The following is a 23,114-nucleotide window of genomic DNA, read 5'->3' on the forward strand; positions in this document are numbered from 1 at the left end:
TCCCTCTATGGAAGTCATGGACACCCACAGAGGGAGAATAGCCTGTGTCACCAGTATTCCTGCGGTGGCATTTCACCGCTAGTCGGGATTCCGGCATCGGCACTATGACTACCGGGATCCCGACTACCAGTATTGTAACAGCTTCCAGTCTGTAAGCTTTAAACTTACTTAAACACACCCGCAAAAAATATATGCTTATTTACATGTATACAGAAAACACACATAGGGGGTATCCAATTAGATCCAATCAATTTTTGGTGGGTGAAAACGGACAGATTTCGCGAGTAATTAACGATGGTCATTACTGCAGTGTCCAATTAGGGTCACTTTTCATTGCCCGAAAAATGGACCCGCGATCGCGTGAACACACACATGGGACCCATGTGTTATCGCGGTTCCAGCAGCCGTTTATCGTAGATAATACTTTGGCACCTGAACCATTAACCACGATAGGGGGGGAGGCTACAACATCGGGGCCAACTGGATAGCCCCCGGCGATAAACAGTCGATGACCGTGGATACTTGGGTTAATTGGATACCCCGCATTGTTTTAGTGATGTATGTTTCAGTAACAATGCTTTAAATCAGGGCAAGATAAAAGGACTATTCAGGACTTGCGAGAAAGATTTTGATATTACACATTCTTACAATTTAGGAATGTGCCTTTTTTTATCATTAGGCCAGTAAGTTTAGACTTTGCAAAACGTGTATATTACATTGAGATATCCATTGAACTGGAGCATAATGTGACACTGGCTTTTACATACCAAAATCTTCCCTTAATGACAGAGAATATTTAAATATTTAATAAGTTATTAAACACCATATCCAGAGGTATGAGTAAAAATGAGCAGTATAAGCTCTGTTTCTGGGAGCTATGCTGGATTAATAATTGAATTCCTTTGGCACTTTGTAAAATCCATGCGACTAGCACTTAACTGAACTGACCATATAGCGCTAATAATTATCAAAGATCATACAACCACTGTCTGCCTCCCAAAAACTTCTGAAGTCAATATGTCAGAAATAGAAAGGGATAGTAAGTGGGAAAACAATACTGATGCCAGTTCATATACGATTGATAAAAAGACAGTCTGGGTTCTTCTGTAGAAACATTAAAAAGGCTCCAAAACAGGAATTTGTTTCACAAAATGACCAGTATTTTCTGCTGCTATTTTATTAACCGGTTATGTAAAAGCAAAATAAAGGAGTTCAACTCCAATGTAAATACAAGCCATACCTGCAGCATACAGCTTAACCCAAACACAAGAGGACGATGTTGAGGACATTGTAGAAGGTCACTGAAGGGGGAAGATGGGGATGATCCTGAAGGTGGAGGAGGGGCAGGTGCTGGAGGCAGAGCTGCACCCGTCTGAGCTGTAAGGAGGTGTCCTGTATGACTCCCACTACTTTCCAACAGCTGTGCTAAACGCCTTGTGCAGAAATATGCCAGACGACGTGACAGATAAGCAGACTGTACTAAAGAACCTGAATACTGTGGTGAAAACACAACCAGATTAGTGAAACACATTATAGGTATGTAACGAATATTCAATGTATTATGCTCACACGCAGTAAGAGAGGAAGCAGCAGTTTCAATAGTTCATCTTCCCCAGGTCGGATCTTTTCAAAACATTCCAGAACCCAAGTAAGGAACTCGTGACGGTCTAGCATTCCATCCTTTAAAAACATACAAATATACAGAGGAAGCAAGAACAACAATTCTGGTGCATGTAAAGGACTGTGCAAATATAACCAAGAGATCCCAAAGTACTACTATCACCCACACCCAGAACCATGCATTGTGTTAAAAAATATCCTCTCTCACTAGATCTATAAATATTAAAACATGTACGTAACCAATAGGACCACTTCACCGGTTTCAGATCCCCAGCCTTTAATCATAGGATTATTTCATTGGTTATGGTCCAAGAACAGACATTTGTCAATTAATTATGACTTAGGACTGTGGGGTTAAAATAAGATTTTACTCACCGGTAAATCTATTTCTCGTAGTCCGTAGTGGATGCTGGGAACTCCGAAAGGACCATGGGGAATAGCGGCTCCGCAGGAGTCTGGGCACAACTAAAAGAAAGCTTTTAGACTACCTGGTGTGCACTGGCTCCTCCCACTATGACCCTCCTCCAAGCCTCAGTTAGGATACTGTGCCCGGAAGAGCTGACACAATAAGGAAGGATTTTGAATCCCGGGTAAGACTCATACCAGCCACACCAATCACACCGTACAACACGTGATACCATATCCAGTTAACAGTATGAAACAAAACTGAGCCTCTCAACAGATGGCTCATAACAATAACCCGTTATTAAACAATAACTATGTACAATTATTGCAGACAATCCGCACTAGGGACGGGCGCCCAGCATCCACTACGGACTACGAGAAATAGATTTACCGGTGAGTAAAATCTTATTTTCTCTAACGTCCTAGTGGATGCTGGGTACTCCGAAAGGACCATGGGGATTATACCAAAGCTCCCAAACGGGCGGGAGAGTGCGGATGACTCTGCAGCACCGAATGAGAGAACTCAAGGTCCTCCTCAGCCAGGGTATCAAATTTGTAGAATTTTGCAAACGTGTTTGCCCCTGACCAAGTAGCAGCTCAGCAAAGTTGTAAAGCCGAGACCCCTCGGGCAGCCGCCCAAGATGAGCCCACCTTCCTTGTAGAATGGGCTTTAACTGATTTAGGACGCGGCAGTCCAACCGCAGAATGCGCCAGCTGAATTGTGCTACAAATCCAGCGAGCAATAGTCTGCTTAGAAGCAGGAGCACCCAGTTTGTTGGGTGCATACAGGATAAATAGCGAGTCAGTTTTCCTGACTCCAGCCGTCCTGGAAACATAAATTTTCAAGGCCCTGACTACGTCCAGCAACTTGGAATCCTCCACGTTACTAGTAGCCCCAGGCACTACAATAGGTTGGTTCAAGTGAAAAGCTGATACCACCTTAGGGAGAAACTGGGGACGAGTCCTCAATTCTGCCCTATCCATATGGAAAATCAGATAAGGGCTTTTGCATGACAAAGCCGCCAATTCTGAAACACGCCTGGCCGAAGCCAAGGCCAATAACATGACCACTTTCCACGTGAGATATTTAAGATCCACGGTCTTCAGTGGTTCAAACCAATGTGATATTAGGAAATTCAACACCACGTTGAGATCCCAGGGTGCCACTGGAGGCACAAAAGGGGGCTGAATATGCAGCACTCCTTTTACAAATGTCTGAACTTCAGGTAGTGAAGCTAGTTCTTTTTGGAAGAAAATCGACAGAGCCGATATCTGCACCTTAATGGAGCCTAATTTTAGGCCCATAGACACTCCTGCCTGTAGGAAGTGCAGAAATCGACCCAGCTGAAACTCCTCTGTTGGGGCCTTATTGGCCTCACACCAAGCAACATATTTCCGCCATATGCGGTGATAATGTTTTACAGTTACATCTTTCCTGGCTTTAATCAGCGTAGGAATGACATCCTCCGGAATGCCTTTCTCCTTTAGGATCCGGCGTTCAACCGCCATGCCGTCAAACGCAGCCGCGGTAAGTCTTGGAACAGACAGGGCCCCTGCTGCAGCAGGTCCTGTCTGAGCGGCAGAGGCCATGGGTCCTCTGAGATCATCTCTTGAAGTTTCGGGTACCACGCTCTTCTTGGCCAATCCGGAACCACGAGTATTGTCCTTACTCCTCGATTTCTTATTATTCTCAGTACCTTTGGTATGAGAGGAAGAGGAGGGAACACATAAACCGACTGGTACACCCACGGTGTCACTAGAGCGTCCACAGCTATCGCCTGAGGGTCCCTTGACCTGGCGCAATATCTCTCTAGTTTTTTGTTTAGGCGGGACGCCATCATGTCCACCTGTGGCCGTTCCCAACGATTTACAATCAGTGTGAAGACTTCTGGATGAAGTCCCCACTCTCCCGGGTGGAGATCGTGTCTGCTGAGGAAGTCTGCTTCCCAGTTGTCCACTCCCGGAATGAACACTGCTGACAGTGCTAACACGTGATTTTCCGCCCATCGGAGAATCCTTGTGGCTTCTGCCATCGCCGTCCTGCTTCTTGTGCCGCCCTGTCGGTTAACATGGGCGACTGCCGTGATGTTGTCTGATTGGATCAGTACCGGCTGGTTTTGAAGCAGGGATTTTGCCTGACTTAGGGCATTGTAAATGGCCCTCAGTTCTATAATATTTATGTGTAGGGAAGTCTCCGGACTCGACCATAGTCCTTGGAAGTTTCTTCCCTGTGTGACTGCCCCCCAGCCTCGAAGGCTGGCATCCGTGGTCACCAGGACCCAGTCCTGTATGCCGAATCTGCGGCCCTCTAGAAGATGAGCACTCTGCAGCCACCACAGTAGAGACACCCTGGTTCTTGGAGACAGGGTTAGTAGCCGATGCATCTGAAGATGCGATCCGGACCATTGGTCCAACAGGTCACACTGAAAGATTCTGGCATGGAACCTGCCGAAAGGAATTGCTTCGTAAGAAGCCACCATCTTTCCCAGGACTCGCGTGCAGTGATGCACCGACACCTGTTTTGGTTTCAGGAGGTTTCTGACTAGAGACGACAGCTCCATGGCTTTTTCCTCTGGGAGAAACACTTTTTTCTGGACTGTGTCCAGAATCATTCCCAGGAACAGTAGACGTGTCGTCGGAACCAGCTGTGACTTTGGAATACTTAGAATCCAACCGTGCTGGTGTAGCACCTCCTGAGATAGTGCTACTCCTACCAACAACTGCTCCTTGGATCTCGCCTTTATTAGGAGATCGTCCAAGTATGGGATAATTAAAACTCCCTTTTTTCGAAGGAGTATCATCATTTCCGCCATAACCTTGGTAAACACCCTCGGTGCCGTGGACAGACCAAACGGCAGCGTCTGGAATTGGTAATGGCAATTCTGTACCGCAAATCTGAGGTACTCCTGGTGAGGATGGTAAATGGGGACATGCAGGTAAGCATCCTTGATGTCCAGGGATACCATGTAATCCCCCTCGTCTAGACTTGCAATAACCGCCCTGAGCGATTCCATCTTGAACTTGAATTTTTTTATGTATGTGTTCAAGGATTTCAAATTTAAAATGGGTCTCACCGAACCGTCCGGTTTCGGTACCACAAACAGTGTGGAATAGTAACCCCGTCCTTGTTGAAGTAGGGGCACCTTGACTATCACGCGCTGGGAATACAGCTTGTGAATTGCCTCTAGCACAGCCTCCCTGTCCGAGGGAGTTGCTGGCAAGGCTGATTTGAGGAAACGGCGGGGGGGAGATGCCTCGAATTCCAGCTTGTACCCCAGAGATACTACTTGAAAGATCCAGGGATCCACCTGTGAGCGAGCCCACTGATCGCTGAAATTTTTGAGGCGGCCCCCCACCGTACCTGGCTCCGCCTGTGGAGCCCCACCGTCATGCGGCGGACTTGGAAGAAGCGGGGGAGGACTTTTGCTCCTGGGAACTAGCTGTTTGTTGCAGCCTTTTTCCCCTACCTCTGCCTCTGGACAGAAAAGACCCGCCTTTTCCTCGCCTGTTTTTCTGGGTCCGAAAGGACTGTACCTGATAAAACGGCGCTTTTTTAGGCTGTGAGGGAACATGGGGTAAAAATGCTGACTTCCCAGCTGTCGCTGTGGAAACGAGGTCCGAGAGACCATCCCCGAATAACTCCTCACCCTTATAAGGCAAAACTTCCATGCGCCTTTTGGAATCTGCATCCCCTGTCCACTGCCGGGTCCATAAGCCTCTCCTAGCAGAAATGGACAATGCACTTATTTTAGATGCCAGCCGGCAGATCTCCCTCTGTGCATCTCTCATGTATAAGACTGAGTCTTTTATATGCTCTATGGTTAGCAGAATAGTGTCCCTGTCTAGGGTGTCAATATTTTCTGACAGGGAATCTGACCACGCAGCGGCAGCACTGCACATCCATGCTGACGCAATAGCTGGTCTAAGTATAATGCCTGTGTGTGTATATATAGACTTAAGGAGTGCCTCCTGTTTTCTATCCGCAGGCTCCTTCAGGGCGGCCGTATCCGGAGACGGAAGTGCCACCTTTTTAGACAAACGTGTGAGCGCTTTATCCACCCTAGGAGGTGTTTCCCAACGTGCCCTATCCTCTGGCGGGAAAGGGAACGCCATTAGTAATTTTTTTGAGATTATCAATCTTTTATCAGGGAAAGCCCACGCTTCTTCACACACTTCATTTACTTCTTCAGACGGGGGAAAAACTACGGGTAGTTTTTTCTCCCCAAACATAATACCCTTTTTTGTGGTACCTGGGTTTAAATCTGAAATGTGTAACACCTCTTTCATTGCCTCAATCATGCAGCGAATGGCCTTAGTGGACATTAGATTAGACTCATCGTCGTCGACACTGGTATCAGTATCCGTGTCGACATCTGGGTCTGCCATCTGAGGTAGCGGGCGTTTTAGAGCCCCTGATGGCCTTTGAGACACCTGGGCAGGCACAAGCTGAGAAGCCGGCTGTCCCGCATTTGGCATGTCGTCAAATTTTTTGTGTAAGGAGTCGACACTTGCACGTAATTCCTTCCATAAAACCATCCACTCAGGTGTCTGCCCCGCAGGGGGTGACATCACTTCTACAGGCATCTGCTCCGCCTCCACATAATTTTCCTCCTCAAACATGTCGACACAGCCGTACCGACACACCGCACACACACCGGGAATGCTCTAAACAGAGGACAGGACCCCACAGAAGCCCTTTGGGGAGACAGAGAGAGAGTATGCCAGCACACACCAGAGCGCTATATACTGCAGGGACTAACTGAATTATGTCCCCTATAGCTGCTATAATATTTACTGCGCCTAAATTTAGTGCCCCCCCCCCTCTCTTTTTTACCCTTTTTCTGTAGTGTAGACTGCAGGGGAGAGCCAGGGAGCTTCCTTCCAGCGGAACTGTGAGGGAAAAATGGCGCCAGTGTGCTGAGGGGGATAGCTCCGCCCCTTTTTCGCTGACTATTCTCCCGCTTTTTTAAGGATTCTGGCAGGGGTAATTATCACATATATAGCCTCTGGGGCTATATATTGTGATTGTTTTGCCAGCCAAGGTGTTTTTATTGCTGCTCAGGGTGCCCCCCCCCCAGCGCCCTGCACCCTCAGTGACCGGAGTGTGAAGTGTGTATGAGAAGCAATGGCGCACAGCTGCAGTGCTGTGCGCTACCTTGGAGAAGACAGAAGTCTTCATGCCGCCGATTTTCCGGACTTCTTCTTGCTTCTGGCTCTGTAAGGGGGGCGGCGGCGCAGCTCCGGGACCGAACACCAAGGCCAGTTCCATGCGGTCGGTCCCTCTGGAGCTAATGGTGTCCAGTAGCCTAAGAAGCCCAAGCTAGCTGCAAGCAGGTAGGTTCGCTTCTTCTCCCCTTAGTCCCTCGTTGCAGTGAGCCTGTTGCCAGCAGGTCTCACTGTAAAATAAAAAACCTAAAATATACTTTCTTCTAAGAGCTCAGGAGAGCCCCTAGTGTGCATCCAGCTCGGCCGGGCACAAAAATCTAACTGAGGTTTGGAGGAGGGTCATAGTGGGAGGAGCCAGTGCACACCAGGTAGTCTAAAAGCTTTCTTTTAGTTGTGCCCAGACTCCTGCGGAGCCGCTATTCCCCATGGTCCTTTCGGAGTTCCCAGCATCCACTAGGACGTTAGAGAAAAATCGGTCAGGCGATCTTACGGACTACATCCAAGTTACCCTTTAGAACTTTTAAAAAAATGTTCTATTATACATTGCTCCCAGTGAGCAATTCTAAGAAGGGGTTATAGTTTGTTCTTTATACTAGATAAGTAATTTCATTGAATACATTTATCTGATGAGTGAACAGACACTATTAAAGTATTGGCGATTTCCCAGTCAACACTACAAGCATACATTTAAATAAAAATTCTAAACTTTTAATTTTTGCAATTTCATACTTAAGACTTTCTGCCAAGTTTCTGACTTCAAGACTGAAGGATTTCACACAGAATGCTTACCTGGAACATAAACATGGCTAATTTCTCATTATACTCCCACTGTTTCAGTGCAAGCTCCACCTCTGGCGGCACAGGTCCAGGAGAGGGCCCGCAACCTCCAGTCACCTGCCGGTAATACTCTGCAATCTTCTGCAGCTGCTCCCATAAGTAGCGAGTTATGATCTGTGTCCACTCTACATGGGTCCAAGAAAAGATTGAAAGTAATTTAAGAGCATACTCATGCTTTAAGTTAATAGCACCAGGAGTAGAAGAAACACCATATTACAGTACCTATGAAGGGATCCATGACATGCCTTTTCTTCACTTTGGTTTCCGTAATGGCCGCATAATAGGCACAAGTCATCTTTATGAGCCAAGCCGCCCGCATGACTGGCACAGAATAACGAGCCAGGAAACCAAATACCTCCTCTTTCTTGCCAAAAATGGGAACCTGTCCAGCACAAAAATGAAGCAGATTGGGGAGAGAGCATAGGTTTTGGAGGATGGACAATCTGCACTTTCACATCAAAACTAAAACCAAATTTTCATTATAGAGAATCTAAGGATTACTGATGTAATTTAACTGTATTTTATACTGTCATTTAAACTGTAGAAGTCTATTTTATTAAAGTTGTAGCGCTCACCTTCTTAGCAAGATATGTGAGAGGTTTGGTTCCAGCAAGATCTGTGAACCAGTTATTTATGGAGCTCTGGGAGCGAGCGGTTACCAACCAAAAGTTGTCCTTCTGGTTAACTTGTGGCTTCCTGCGACCAGTGTCTGGCAGAGTATTACATCGCAGCTTTTCTGCCATGATATTACTGAAGTTTGAGCTGATCTGTGAAAAGTAGATGGAGAAAGCGAGAACATCAAGATGGGGTTTCTGAAAATGGAGGGTGAGAAACTAAGGATAGACCATTTGAAAACGCGGAAGGATGTTGAATGACAACAGTATACTGTATATCGGAAAAGGAGAAACACACAGGTATAAAGAACACTGGCAAAAGAATAAAATAAATACCTTGGCTGGGTTAAAATTGACATTCTTAGCACTGCCATGTTCATCTCCTGATACAGCTGGCTGGTTATTGAATCCTTGTTTTACGTTAAGAGCAGTTAGCTCGTCCTGAGTAAATAAACATTTAGCATGAGCACCTCAGACAGAGCTAGAAACGAAACACGCTGCACATTATTCTATCTATATGCAAAGTGCTTCTACAAACCTGAATTTAACTCACTTAAGCTGTAGAGAAGCAGTTTCTAGAGTAACACAGCGTTTCCAATTTTGCTGAAGTAAGCTATAGTTAACTTAAATCTGCCTCCACTAATCTGATATTAGGCTCTCTGGGAGCGCTTATTGAAACGTAGTCAGAAACAAAATTGCACAAGTTGGTATAAAGAGGACTATTCATAAAGCAGTAAAAACAGTGGAGAAGTAAGCTAGTGGAGAAGTTGCCCATGGCAACAAGTGCTGAGGTAACATTTCTAAAGTGCATTCAATAAAATTATATGTAGCAGCCATTTAATTGCCATGGGTATCTTAACCCTTTTCACTGATTCATGAATAGACCCCTTAGTGACACAAAGGGGGGGAGAATTCAATTGATATCACCGCCCGATCTCCTTTCTAAAGTGACGGGAGATAGTGTCAGGTTTAGACGCATAAAGCAGCTAAACTAGCCTAAAAGTCCAGCTTAAGAGCTAAAACAGGTCACTTTTCAATCATTTCAGCTTGCCACCAACGGGGGGTTTGTTCGAGCTGAAATGCCAGCACCGACAGCCGATCGCGCCAGAACAGACCTACATTTAAATAGCTCCATTGGTCGCCATCTGCCAGCGAAAATACCAATTGAATTCCCCCAAAAGACTGTTTGTTGCCCTCAAAAAAGATGGAAATGCTAACTTTCTAAATGAGAAATATAACCAAAAAGTCCTAAATATCTTCCAGGATACATAACGTACTGATATATCAAGTTTCTCATAAACACTGAAAAGTTACCACCGTAAAGCTCCACTTAAATGCTATAGCATGAACCTACAGTACAGAATATTATTCATTATGCAGCTTTTATGCATTCTGTTCACCAGTGTTGGCATTGGCACACAAGCCAGTCAGTAATTTCTTGACTCCAATTCCTTGACAACTTTGCTTCCTCTCTTCTAACATTCCCTCCAATTATCTTAGGTGATTTCAACATCCCAATCGATATCGCCACAAAATCCCCTGCCTCTAAACTCCTTACTCTTAACTCTTCCCTCGGTCTCTCCCAGTGGACCTCCTCCCATGTGAATGGGAGCTCACTGGATCTGGTCTTCACTTACCGTTGTGATATTTCTGATTTCTCAAACTCCCCATTTCCCCTCTCTGACCACCACCTGCTCTCCTTTAACTTATCTCTCTGCTACTCCATCTCTACCTCCTAAGACTATCATCACTAAACATAACATTGAGGCTATCAATACCACTTCCCTATCCTCCCTGCGTGACTCACTTCTCTCTCATGTCCTGAACAAGCCACTTCCCTATACAATGCTTCCCTTACTTCTGCTCTTAGCTGTCGCTCCACCGACCACCATTCACCCTCGCATATCTACACCTCAACCCTGGCACACCAAATGCACCAGATATCTTCAAAAATGCTCACGTACTGCTGAGTAACAGTGGAGGAAGTCATGCTTTAAGGCAGACTTGCTCCATTTCAAACGTAAGCTCTCAACCTTCAGTGCTACCCTTCAGCTCGCTAAACAGTCATACTTCAAGAACCTCATCTCCTCCCAGTCTTCCAACCCCCGACACCTCTTTGCCACCCTCAACTCCCTCCTCTGCCCATCCCCACCTCATCTCCAATACTTACTCTCAGCTCTTAATTTTGGCACTTAATTCACTCCCAAAATTGACTCCACACGTCAGGACATCACTTCCAACCAAACCATCAGCAACCAGCCACCTCCTCTCCCTTACTACACCTCCTCATCCCTCTTACCAGTTCTGGCATCTTTCTCCCATGTATCTGGTGAGGAAGTCATGGCCCTTATCAGACCATTTCTCACCCAGGATACCATGAAGACCCTTATCCACTCACTAGTCATCTCCAGACTGAACTACTGTAATCTTCTCCTATGTGGCATCCCTGACAAATGCCTCTCTCCACTTCAATCTATCCTCAATGCTGCTGCCAGGCTCATCTTCCTCACAAAACATACTGCACGCACCTCCCCTCTCTTACAAGACCTTCACTTGCTCCCTTCCCCTTCAGAATCCATTTAAAGCTTCTCACTCACCTACAAAGCCCTCACCCACTCCTACCCGTTTACATCTCTGACCTTATCTTCCTTTATACTCCTGCCCGTCACCTCTCCTGCTTACTGATTACCTCCTCCCAAGCCTACCTCCAAGATTTTGCACGTGCTGCTCCCTTTCTCTGGAATTCTCTACCTCTCCCCCTCAGGCTCTCCACAAAACTTCAAATGGGCTTCACTAAACCAGCTGTCTCATTTTAAGCCCTCTGTCCCACACTCATTTTCGACCCCCATCTGTGTCACCCCTGTCTGTGAGCCCCTCCCCTCCCCTTTCATGAGCAGTGCCCTCTTCCTTCATGTGCTTTTCCATCTCTGACTTAACCTATCTTTTCAATATTCCCTTCGACGGCACCAAATCCGCCAGTTTTCTGCCGCCCTAATATTTATTTCAGTGTCGTCTGCTGATGCAGCTATGTTTACATACCCTGAACTTGTCCTATATTGTCTTGAACTGTAAGTCACTGTTTTCTTGTTTTGCCTATTTGTTTATGTACTCTGTAACTGGGCGCTGCAGATCCCATATGGCGCCATTGAAAAATAGGAATATGATACCTACCGGTAATTCTTTTTCTCGTAGTCCATAGTGGATACTGGGGTTCTCTACTTTAGTACCATGGGGTATAGATCAGGTCCGCCCAGGAAGAGCCCACGGATCTCATTGAGTGGGCCTGAATAGACATCAGCAAAGACAGAGCCACTGAAGTATAGGCTTGTTGATGGTCAACCTGAGCCAACGAGTAATGGATTGCTTGGAAGCCGGACGACCAATCTTTGCGGCATCATAGAGGACAAACAGCGAGTCAGATTTCCGATGACAAGCCGTCCTCTTGACATAAACCTTCAGAGTCCTCACTACATCCAAGTACTCTGGTCCAATGGAAGCGTTAGAGAACACCGAAACCACAATGGGTTGATTGACATGAAAAGCTGAAACCACTTTCGGCAAAAACTGAGGACGGGTCCTGAGTTCCGCCCTGTCTTCATGAAAAATCAAATAAGGGCTCTTACAGGATAAGGACCCCAATTCAGAGACACGTCTTGCGGACACTGATGGAGCCTAAGCATAGGCCCATATATCCACTCCCGCTTGTAGGAAAAGTAGAAAACGACCAATTTGAAATTCCACAGGAGACATTTTCTTATTTTCACGCCACGAAACATACTATTTCCAGATACGATAATATTTTGACGTAACCATCTTCCTGGCCTGGACCATGGTGGAAATAACCCGGGAGGGAAGACCTTTTCTTGCTAGAACATCCCTCTCAACTTCCAAGCCGTCAAACCTAGCCGCTTTAAGTCTGGATAGACGAACGGACCCTGTTGAAGAAGATCCTTGCGGAGCGGCAAAGGCCAGGGATCTTCTAGAGCAGGGGTGGGGAACCTCCGGCCCGCTGGCCGTATACGGCCCGCGAAGCCGTTTGGTCCGGCCCACCAGGTTGTGTCAGTGAGACACGCTGCCGCTCAGTCGGGCGGCAGCGTGACTCAGCTGTCAAAGCAGGGAGACGGAGGAGAGCGCGGCTGTAGAATGGGACCAGCGGCGTGTAGTACTTCAAACCAGCCGCCGGTCCGTGAGCCAATCAGAGCTCGCGGACCGGCAGCCAATCAGGAGCCGCGGCTGCCGGTCCGCGAGCTCTGATTGGCTCTCGAACCGGCGGCTGATTTGAAGTACTACACGCCACCGCTTTCACCCGACAGCCTCGCTCTCCTCCGTCGCGTCCACGGTAAGGGGAGAGGGGAGGGCATTTGTATACCTGGCACTGTGGGGGCTGTATACCTGGCACTGTGGGGGGTATTTGTATACCTGGCACTGTGGGGGCTGTATACCTGGCACTGTGGGGGGTATTTGTATACCTGGCACTGTGGGGGGCATTTGTATACCTGGCACTGTGGGGGAATCTGTATACCTGGCACTGTGGGGGAATCTGTATACCTGGCACTGTGGGGGGTATTTGTATACCTGGCACTGTGGGGGAATCTGTATACCTGGCACTGTGGGGGCTGTATACCTGGCACTGTGGGGGGTATTTGTATACCTGGCACTGTGGGGGGCATTTGTATACCTGGCACTGTGAGGGGCATTTGTATACCTGGCACTGTGAGGGGCATTTGTATACCTGGCACTGTAGGGGGTATTTGTATACCTGGCACTGTGAGGGGCATTTGTATACCTGGCACTGTGGGGGCATCTGTATACCTGGCACTGTGGGGGCATCTGTATACCTGGCACTGTGAGGGGCATCTGTATACCTGGCACTGTGAGGGGCATTTGTATACCTGGCACTGTGGGGGCAATTGTGGATCTGGCACCGCACTATTGGGGGCATATGTGTATCATGTCCCATTTTAACTGGCCACACCCATTTTTTTGGCGCGTGCGCGCCTCCGGCGCGCACACACAGTAACTCTAAGGGGCATACCTACTGGGGGGCAGGGTCATTTTTTAAGTTGAAAATTTTTGTATGGCCCCCGAAGGATTTTATAAATATCCAAATGGCCCTCGGTAGAAAAAAGGTTCCCCACCCCTGTTCTAGAGCCATGGTGAGGACGTCCGAGTACCACGCCCGTTGAGGTCAAACAGGGACAAAATAAGATTTTAAACCTACCGGTAAATCTTTTTCTTCTAGTCCGTAGAGGATGCTGGGGACTCCGTAAGGACCATGGGGTATAGACGGGCTCCGCAAGAGACATGGGCACTATAACAAACTTTAGATGGGTGTGCACTGGCTCCTCCCTCTATGCCCCTCCTCCAGACCTCAGTTAGAGAAACTGTGCCCAGAGGAGACGGACAGTACGAGGAAAGGATTTTTGTTAATCTAAAGGGCAAGATTCATACCAGCCCACACCATCCACACCGTATAACCTGGAATATACGCAACCAGTTAACAGTATGAAACAAAACAGCATCAGCCCGAGACTGATCAAAACTGTAACATAAACCCTTATGTAAGCAATAACTATATACAAGTCTTGCAGAAATACGTCCGCACTGGGACGGGCGCCCAGCATCCTCTACGGTCTAGGAGAAAAAGATTTACCGGTAGGTTTAAAATCTTATTTTCTCTTACGTCCTAGAGGATGCTGGGGACTCCGTAAGGACCATGGGGATTATACCAAAGCTCCAGACAGGGCGGGAGAGTGCAGATGACTCTGCAGCACAGATTAAGCAAACATGAGGTCCTCATCAGCCAGGGTATCAAACTTGTAGAATTTTGCAAAAGTGTTTGAACCCGACCAAGTCGCCGCTCGGCAAAGCTGTAATGCCGAGACGCCTCGGGCAGCCGCCCAAGAAGAGCCCACCTTTCTAGTGGAATGGGCCTTTACCGAATTTGGTAACGGCAATCCAGCCGTAGAATGAGCCTGCTGAATCGTGTTACAGATCCAGCGAGCAATAGTCTGCTTAGAAGCAGGAGCGCCAACCTTGTTGGCTGCATACAGGACAAACGCACTGTTTTCCTAACCCGAGCCGTCCTGGCTACGTAAATTTTTAAGGCCCTGACTACATCCAGGGACTTGGAATCCTCCAAGTCACTCGTAGCCACCGGCACGTCAATAGGTTGGGTCATATGAAACGATGAAACCACCTTAGGCAAAAATTGAGGACGAGTCCTCAACTCTGTTCTATCCACATGGAACATCAGATAGGGGCTTTTGTGAGATAAAGCCGCCAATTCAGACACCCGCCTTGCAGATGCCAAGGCCAACAACATGACCACCTTCCAAGTGAGAAATTTTAATCCACTGTTTGAAGGGGCTCAAACCAGTGAGATTTTAGGAACTGTAACACCACGTTAAGGTCCCATGGTGCCACTGGGGGCACAAAAGGAGGCTGTATGTGCAGCACTCCCTTTACAAAAGTCTGGACTTCTGGGATAGAAGCCAATTCCTTCTGAAAGAAAATTGATAGGGCCGAAATCTGTACCTTAATGGAGCCTAATTTAAGGCCCATATCCACTCCTGTCTGCAGAAAGTGGAGAAAACGGCCCAGATGGAAATCTTCCGTAGGAGCATTCTTAGATTCACACCAAGATACATACTTTCTCCAGATACGGTGATAATGTTTCGCCGTCACCTCCTTCCTAGCCTTTATCAGAGTAGGGATGACTTCTTCCGGAATGCCTTTCCCAGCTAGGATTCGGTGTTCAACCGCCATGCCGTCAAACGTAACCGTGGTAAGTCTTGGAACACGCAGGGCCCCTGTTGCAACAGGTCCTCTCTGAGAGGAAGAGGCCACGAATCTTCTGTTAGCATTTCCTGAAGATCTGAATACCAGGCCCTTCGAGGCCAATCTGGAACAATGAGTATTGTCTGCACTCTTTTTCGTCTTATGATTCTCAATATCTTTGAGATGAGTGGAAGAGGAGGGAACACATAGACCAACTGAAACACCCACGGTGTCACCAGGGCGTCCACTGCTACTGCCTGAGGGTCCATTGACCTGGCACAATACCTCCGAAGCTTCTTGTTGAGGCGTGACGCCATCATGTCTATTTGAGGAAGTCCCCAACGACTTGTTATCTCTGCAAAAACTTCTTGATGAAGTCCCCACTCTCCTGGATGTAGATCGTGTCTGCTGAGGAAGTCTGCTTCCCAGTTGTCCACTCCCGGAATGAAAACTGCTGCCAAAGCGCTTATGTGATTTTCCGCCCAGCGCAGAATCCTAGTGGCTTCTGCCATTGCCACTCTGCTCCTTGTTCCGCCTGGGCGGTATACATGAGCCACGGCTGTGACGTTGTCTGATTGAATCAGAACCGGTAGTTCGCGAAGAAGATTCTCCGCTTGACGCAGGCCGTTGTATATGGCCCTCAATTCCAGTACGTTGATGTGTAGACAAGCCTCCTGGCTTGACCATATCCCCTGAAAGTTTCTTCCTTGTGTGACTGCTCCCCATCCGCGGAAGCTCGCGTCCGTGGTCACCAGAACCCAGTCCTGAATGCCGAACCTGCGACCCTCTAGAAGGTGAGCACTCTGCAGCCACCACAGGAGAGACGTCCTGGCCCTGGGGGACAGGCTTATTTTATGATGAATTTGAAGATGGGACCCGGACCACTTGTCCAGAAGGTCCCACTGAAACGTCCTCGCATGAAACCTGCCGAAGGGGATGGCCTCGTAGGTCGGCACCATTTTCCCCAGTACTCGAGTGCATTGATGGACTGACACTCTTTTCAGTTTTAACAGGTCTCTGACCATGTTCTGGAGTTCCTGGGCTTTTTCCATTGGGAGAAAAACCCTCTTGTTCCGTGTCCAGAATCATGCCTAAGAAAGATAGCCGAGTCGTTGGAACCAACTGTGACTTTGGTAGATTTAGAATCCAGCCAAGTTGCTGCAACACTCTCAGGGAGAGCGACACGCTTTTAAGCAACTGATCTCTCGATCTCGCTTTTATCAGGAGATCGTCCAAGTACGGGATAATTGTGACTCCCTGCAGGAGCACCATCATTTCCGCCATTACCTTGGTGAAAATCCTCGGGGCCGTGGAAAGCCCAAACGGCAACGTCTGAAACTGGTAATGACAGTCCTGTACAGCGAATCTCAGGTACGCCTGATGAGGGGGATATATGGGGACATGAAGGTATGCATCCTTTATGTCTAGTAAAACCATAAAATCCCCCCCTTCCAAGCTGGAGATAACCGCCCTGAGCGATTCCATCTTGAATTTTAACTTTTTCAAGTACAGGTTTAGGGATTTTAAATTTAGAATGGGTCTGACCGAGCCATCCGGTTTCAGGACCACAAATACGGTAGAATAGTACCCCTTCCCCTGTTGAACTAGGGGAACCTCGACAACCACTTGTTGTTGACACAGTTTTTGAATTGCAGCTAAAACTATCTCCCTTTCTGGGGGAGAATCTGGTAAAGCCGATTTGAAAAATCGGCGAGGAGGCACGTCTTCGAATTCCAGCTTGTAACCCTGGGATACAATTTCCATTGCCCAAGGATCCACGTCTGACTGAACCCAGACGTGGCTGAAGAGTCGAAGACGTGGTCCCACCGGCGCGGACTCCTTCAGTGGAGCCCCAGCGTCATGCGGTGGATTTAGTAGAAGCCGGGGAGGACTTCTGCTCCTGGAAACTAGCCGTAGCCAGCAGTTTTTTCCCTCTACCCTTACCTCTGGCGAGGAAGGAAGAGCCCCGACCCCTTCTGGACTTATGCATCTGATATTGCGGCGTTTTCTTTTGCTGTGGAGAAACATAAAGGTAAAAAGGTAGATTTACCCGCGGTAGCTGTGGAAACCAGGTCTGCGAGACCTTCCCCAAATAAATACTCACCTTTTTAAGGTACAACTTCCATACGTTTCTTTGAGTCGGCATCACCCGTCCATTGGCGGGTCCACAGGGCTCGCCTAGCCGAAATCGCCATGGCGTTGGCTCTCGAACCTAGCAGACCAACGTCTCTCTGAGCGTCTCTCATATATAAGACTGCGTCTTTAATGTGACCTAAGATCAATAAAATGGTATCCCTATCTAGGGTATCAATGTCAGCTGACAAGGTATCAGTCCAAGCTGCTACAGCGCTACAAACCCAAGCCGACGCTATTGCCGGTTTGAGCAAAGCCCCCGTATGTGTATAAATTGATTTTAAGGTAGTTTCCTGTCTGCGATCAGCAGGATCCTTGAGGGCTGCCGTGTCTGGAGACGGTAGCGCCACCTTTTTGGACAAGCGCGTTAAAGCCTTGGCCACCCTGGGTGAGGATTCCCACCGTAACCTGTCCTGCGCAGGGAAAGGATACGCCATAAGAATTCTTTTGGGAATCTGCAGTTTCTTGTCTGGAGTTTCCCAAGCCTTTTCAAATAACTCGTTCAGCTCATGAGATGGGGGAAAGGTTACCTCAGGTTTCTTTTCCTTAAACATGTGTACCCTCTTGTCAGGGATAGAGGGGTCATCCGTGATATGCAAAACATCTTTTATTGCAATAATCATATAATGAATACTTTTGGCCACCCTTGGGTGTAACCTCGCATCATCGTAGTCGACACTGGAGTCAGAATCCGTGTCGGTATCAGTGTCTGCTATTTGGTATAGGGGACGTTTTTGAGACCCTGAAGGGCCCTGGGACACCGTCAAAGCCATTGATTGACTCCCTGTATTATCCCTGGACTCTGCTTTGTCTAATCTCTTATGTAATAAAGCCACATTTGCATTTAAAACATTCCACATGCCGACAGAGACACCACAATCATCTGCTCCACCTCCTCCTTAGATGAGCCTTCCGCTTCAGACATGCCAACACACGCGTACCGACACCCCCACACACACAGGGATATATCTATATGGAGACAGTTCCCCAATAAGGCCCCTTGGAGAGACAGAGAGAGAGTATGCCAGCACACACCCAGCGCCAACTGACACTGGAAACAAACTTCCCAGATAAACATATATTTATACACTCACTGCGCCATTAAAAGTGCCCCCCCCCCCCCCTCTTTTTTGCCCTCTGTCACAGTGTTCAGCAGGGGAGAGTCCGGGGAGCCAGCTTCTCTGCAGTGTGCTGTGGAGAACATTGCGCTGGTTAGTGCTGGAGGATCAAGCTCCGCCCCCCTCAGCGGCGGGCTTCGGTCCCGCTCAATTTTCCCAATACTGGTGGGGGATTATTATATATACTGCCTCCGCAGCATATGCATATTATTATATATATATATATATATATATATATATATATATATATATATATATATATATATACACACACACATATATATATATATATATATATATATATATATATATATATATTAGACTTGTTGCGTTGGCTGGCACTCCGTCTGACAAGTTAGAAATCGCCTTGGTGCCTTCCTTACCACTAAAAGTGGAATATATAGCACAGAAGGTTTAGGCGGCACTCAGAGGACTTAAGATGCTGAAAAAAAACGGCACTATCGCCTACATGTCATCAACGTTTCAGTTTTATTTTAAAAACTTTCGTCAGGATACAGAACAGTATAAACCACATACCTTTATAGACAATACACCCACAGTGTCAGGCTCGTGGTCCCGGGGCCGTGGCCGAGGTAGATGATGTCACACAAGGTGCGACGGGTGCTGCGTTTACACCGAGTCCCGTCAGCCGTAGCCTGGAAACCAACAAACAAATAGAAAAGACTAATTAACCCTCATAACCCCCAAAGATGTACAGTGAGCAATATTCCATGACTGAGCTTAATAGTAACAATCTGGTGTGACCACTACGTACTGGTTTACCAGGAATATAAGAAACAAGCACTTATTTTAAATCAAAAAACTGCTGAGAAGCAGACTGTAGAATAATATCCCAATAACCCGATTTGTGTGGAGGTTTCTTCCTCCAACACTGGGGTTATGTAGCACAATAACAAAAAATAAACAAACAATGAATGTAGCAATGTGCACTAGAAGCATGCAGTTCTATGGATAAATAGCTACACACACTGCAATTATAGACCACACAGTACCGTTCACATTAAGTCACCTTCTAATTAAATGAAAATAAACCTTAAGGCGTGTTAAGGTGTGGGCAGCGCCAATTTATAGCACAAGTCCAAAGTCCATAATCTATGCTTCTTCTTACTCCGAATGAGAGTAACATACCACAGCTGTGTCTAAACCAGCTGTGGTATGTTACTCTCATTCGGAGTAAGAAGAAGCATAGATTATGGACTTTGGACTTGTGCTATAAATTGGCGCTGCCCACACTTTAACACGCCTTAAGGTTTATTTTCATTTAATTAGAAGGTGACTTAATGTGAACGGTACTGTGTGGTCTATAATTGCAGTGTGTGTAGCTATTTATCCATAGAACTGCATGCTTCTAGTGCACATTGCTACATTCATTGTTTGTTTATTTTTTGTTATTGTGCTACATAACCCCAGTGTTGGAGGAAGAAACCTCCACACAAATCGGGTTATTGGGATATTATTCTACAGTCTGCTTCTCAGCAGTTTTTTGATTTAAAATAAGTGCTTGTTTCTTATATTCATGGTAAACCAGTACGTAGTGGTCACACCAGATTGTTACTATTAAGCTCAGTCATGGAATATTGCTCACTGTACATCTTTGGGGGTTATGAGGGTTAATTAGTCTTTTCTATTTGTTTGTTGGTTTCCAGGCTACGGCTGACGGGACTCTGTGTAAACGCAGCACCCGTCGCACCTTGTGTGACGTCATCTACCTCGGCCACGGCCCCGGGACCACGAGCCTGACACTGTGGGTGTATTGTCTATAAAGGTATGTGGTTTATACTGTTCTGTATCCTGACGAAAGTTTTTGAAATAAAACTGAAACGTTGATGACATGTAGGCGATAGTGCCGGTTTATTTTCAGCATCTTAAGTCCTCTGAGTGCCGCCTAAACTTTCTGTGCTAATATATATATATATATATATATATATATATATATATATATATATATATATATAGCCAGTCCCTAGAGGTTTAATATTGCTGCCCAGGGCGCCCCCCCCTGCACCCTGCACCAATCAGTGCCCGCTGTGTGTGTTGTGTGTGGGAGCAATGGCGCGCTACCTCAGAGAAGATCTGAAGTCTTCTGCCACCTGTGAAGTCTTCTTTCTTCGTATACTCACCCAGCTTCTATCTTTCGGCTCTGTGAGGAGGACGGCGGCGCAGCTCCGGGACGAACGGCGAGGGTGAGACCTGTGTTCCGATCCTCTGGAGCTAATGGTGTCCAGTAGCCTAAGAAGCAGAGCCTATCATTTAAGTACGTCTGCTTCTCTCCCCCAGTCCTACGATGCAGGGAGCCTGTTGCCAGCAGTGCTCCCTGAAAATAAAAAAACCTAACAAAATTCTTTTTCAGAGAAACTCAGGAGAGCTCCCCTGTAATGTACCCAGTCTCCTCTGGGCACAGGATCTAACTGAGGTCTGGAGGAGGGGCATAGAGGGAGGAGCCAGTGCACACCCATCTAAAGTTCTTTATAGTGCCTATGTCTCCTGCGGAGCCCGTCTATACCCCATGGTCCTTACGGAGTCCCCAGCATCCTCTAGGACGTAAGAGAAATAGAATTGCTTGAACGCTTTCCCTTCTTAGTCTTTTTAGAACCCTTGGGATTAGCGGAAGGAGTGAACAGGTATACAAACTGGTACGTCCAATGTGTCGTGAACGCGTCCACTGCTACAGCCTGCAGATCCCTCGTTCTGGAACAATAACGATATAGCTTCTTGTTGAGACAAGAAGCCATCAGATCTATCTGCGGACAGCCACACCGGTGAATAAACTGTTGAAACACCTGGGGATGTAGGCTCCATTCCCCCGGATGGAGGTCGTGTCTGCTGAGGAAGTCTGCTTCTCAGTTGTCCACTCCTGGAATGAATATGGCTGATATGGCCCTTGCGCTGGCCTCCGCCCAGAGGAGTATTTTTGACACTTCTCGCATTGCTGCTCTGCTTCTTGTTCCTCCTTGTCGGTTTATGTACGCCACCGCCGTGGTGATGTCAGATTGAACCTGGATCGTCTGTTCCCTCATGAGATGAGAAGCTTGCAAAAGGACATTGTAAACTGCCCTGAGTTCCAGGATGTGTATCAGCAGAGTAGATTCCTGACGTGACCATAAGCCCTGGAACTGGGTCCCTTGGGTCACAGCCACCGCCCCCCCCCCCCCCCCCCCCCCAACCCCGGAGGCTGGCATTAGTCATCAGAAGAATCCACGAGTGGATATTGAAAGTCCTGCCTTCTACCAGGTGAGGAACTTGAAACCACCATAATGGAGAAATCCGGACTTTCGAAGATAAAGTCACTTCCTGATGCATGTGAAGGTGAGACCCTTACCATTTGTCAGCAGATCCAGCTGAAAAGGCCGGGCATGAAATCTGTCATATTGGATCGCCTCGTAAGCAGCCACCATCTTCCCCAGCAATCGGGTACAAAGATGTATGGATACTCTGCGAGGACGGAGCACTGAGCGGACCATAGCCTGGATAGCCAAGGCATTGTAAAGCGGAAGAAACACCTTTTGAGAAACCGTATCCAGTATCATTCCTAGGAACTGAAGCCGTTGGGTTGGGTCCAGATGAGACTTTTGAAAATTTAGGAACCACCCATGATCCGTAAGCAGACGGGTCGTCAGATCTATGCAGTGTAGCAGCCACTCCCTGGACAAAGCCTTTATCAGGAGATCGTCCAAGTAGGGGACTATGTCTACTCCCATCACGCGCAGCTGCAGCATCATCTCCACCATGACCTTGGTGAAGACGTCGGAGCTGTGGACAAGACAAAGGGTAAGGCCCGAAACTGAAAATGGTCGTCCAATATGGCGAACCTGAAGTAAACCTGATGAGGGGGCCATATGGGAATGTGTAGGTAAGCATCCTTGACATCTAGCGATACCAGGAACTCCCCCTCCTCCAGATCGGACACCACTGCCCGCAGGGATTCCATCTTGAATTTGAACACCCGTAGATATGGGTTTAAAGATTTCAGGTTCAAGATGGGTCGCACCGAACCGTCTGGTTTGGGAACGACAAGAAGACTGGAGTAAAAACCCCTGTTGCGTAACGGATGAGGTACTGGAACCACCACCCCTGTCCGCAAAAGTTTTTGAATAGCTCTTGTAAGATAACTTTTGCTGCGGGTAAAACTGGCAAGCCCGATTTGAAAAATCTGAGGAGGAATAGCCTGAAATTCCAGCCAGTATTCCTTGGAAATGAGGTCCCTCCTCCAAGGATCGTGGGCGAAGTGTTGAAGGCGAGCACCCACCTGAAAGTCGCCCCGCTGCAGGGGCCAACCATCACACGGAAGGCTTAGCGGCAGAGGATCCGGTGGTCTGGTCCAGGGAGGCAGAAGCTTCAGGTTTATGGGACTTACCACGAGTTCGGAGTGGTGGAGACGCCCCTGTTCCTGCCTCTGAACCTCGCCACATGAAAGGACTGC

General features: G+C 47.5%; 1 protein-coding gene across 3 annotated transcripts in view; it reads right to left on the reverse strand.

Annotated features, from left to right (window-relative positions):
- The window catches only part of MED12 (mediator complex subunit 12), a 272,752-nt gene that overhangs the window by 195,046 nt on the left and 54,592 nt on the right, over positions 1 to 23,114 (reverse strand). For all 3 annotated transcript variants that reach the window (XM_063937138.1, XM_063937137.1, XM_063937136.1), the window contains exons 2-7: positions 8,979 to 9,083; positions 8,604 to 8,795; positions 8,251 to 8,410; positions 7,981 to 8,153; positions 1,570 to 1,680; positions 1,241 to 1,495 (exon numbers count right to left, since the gene is read on the reverse strand). In XM_063937138.1, the coding sequence (XP_063793208.1) occupies positions 1,241 to 1,495; positions 1,570 to 1,680; positions 7,981 to 8,153; positions 8,251 to 8,410; positions 8,604 to 8,795; positions 8,979 to 9,083 (996 nt within the window). The remainder of the gene's footprint in view (positions 1 to 1,240; positions 1,496 to 1,569; positions 1,681 to 7,980; positions 8,154 to 8,250; positions 8,411 to 8,603; positions 8,796 to 8,978; positions 9,084 to 23,114) is intronic.

Source organism: Pseudophryne corroboree, chromosome 8 (assembly GCF_028390025.1).
Source record: "Pseudophryne corroboree isolate aPseCor3 chromosome 8, aPseCor3.hap2, whole genome shotgun sequence".
Lineage (NCBI taxonomy): Eukaryota > Metazoa > Chordata > Amphibia > Anura > Myobatrachidae > Pseudophryne > Pseudophryne corroboree.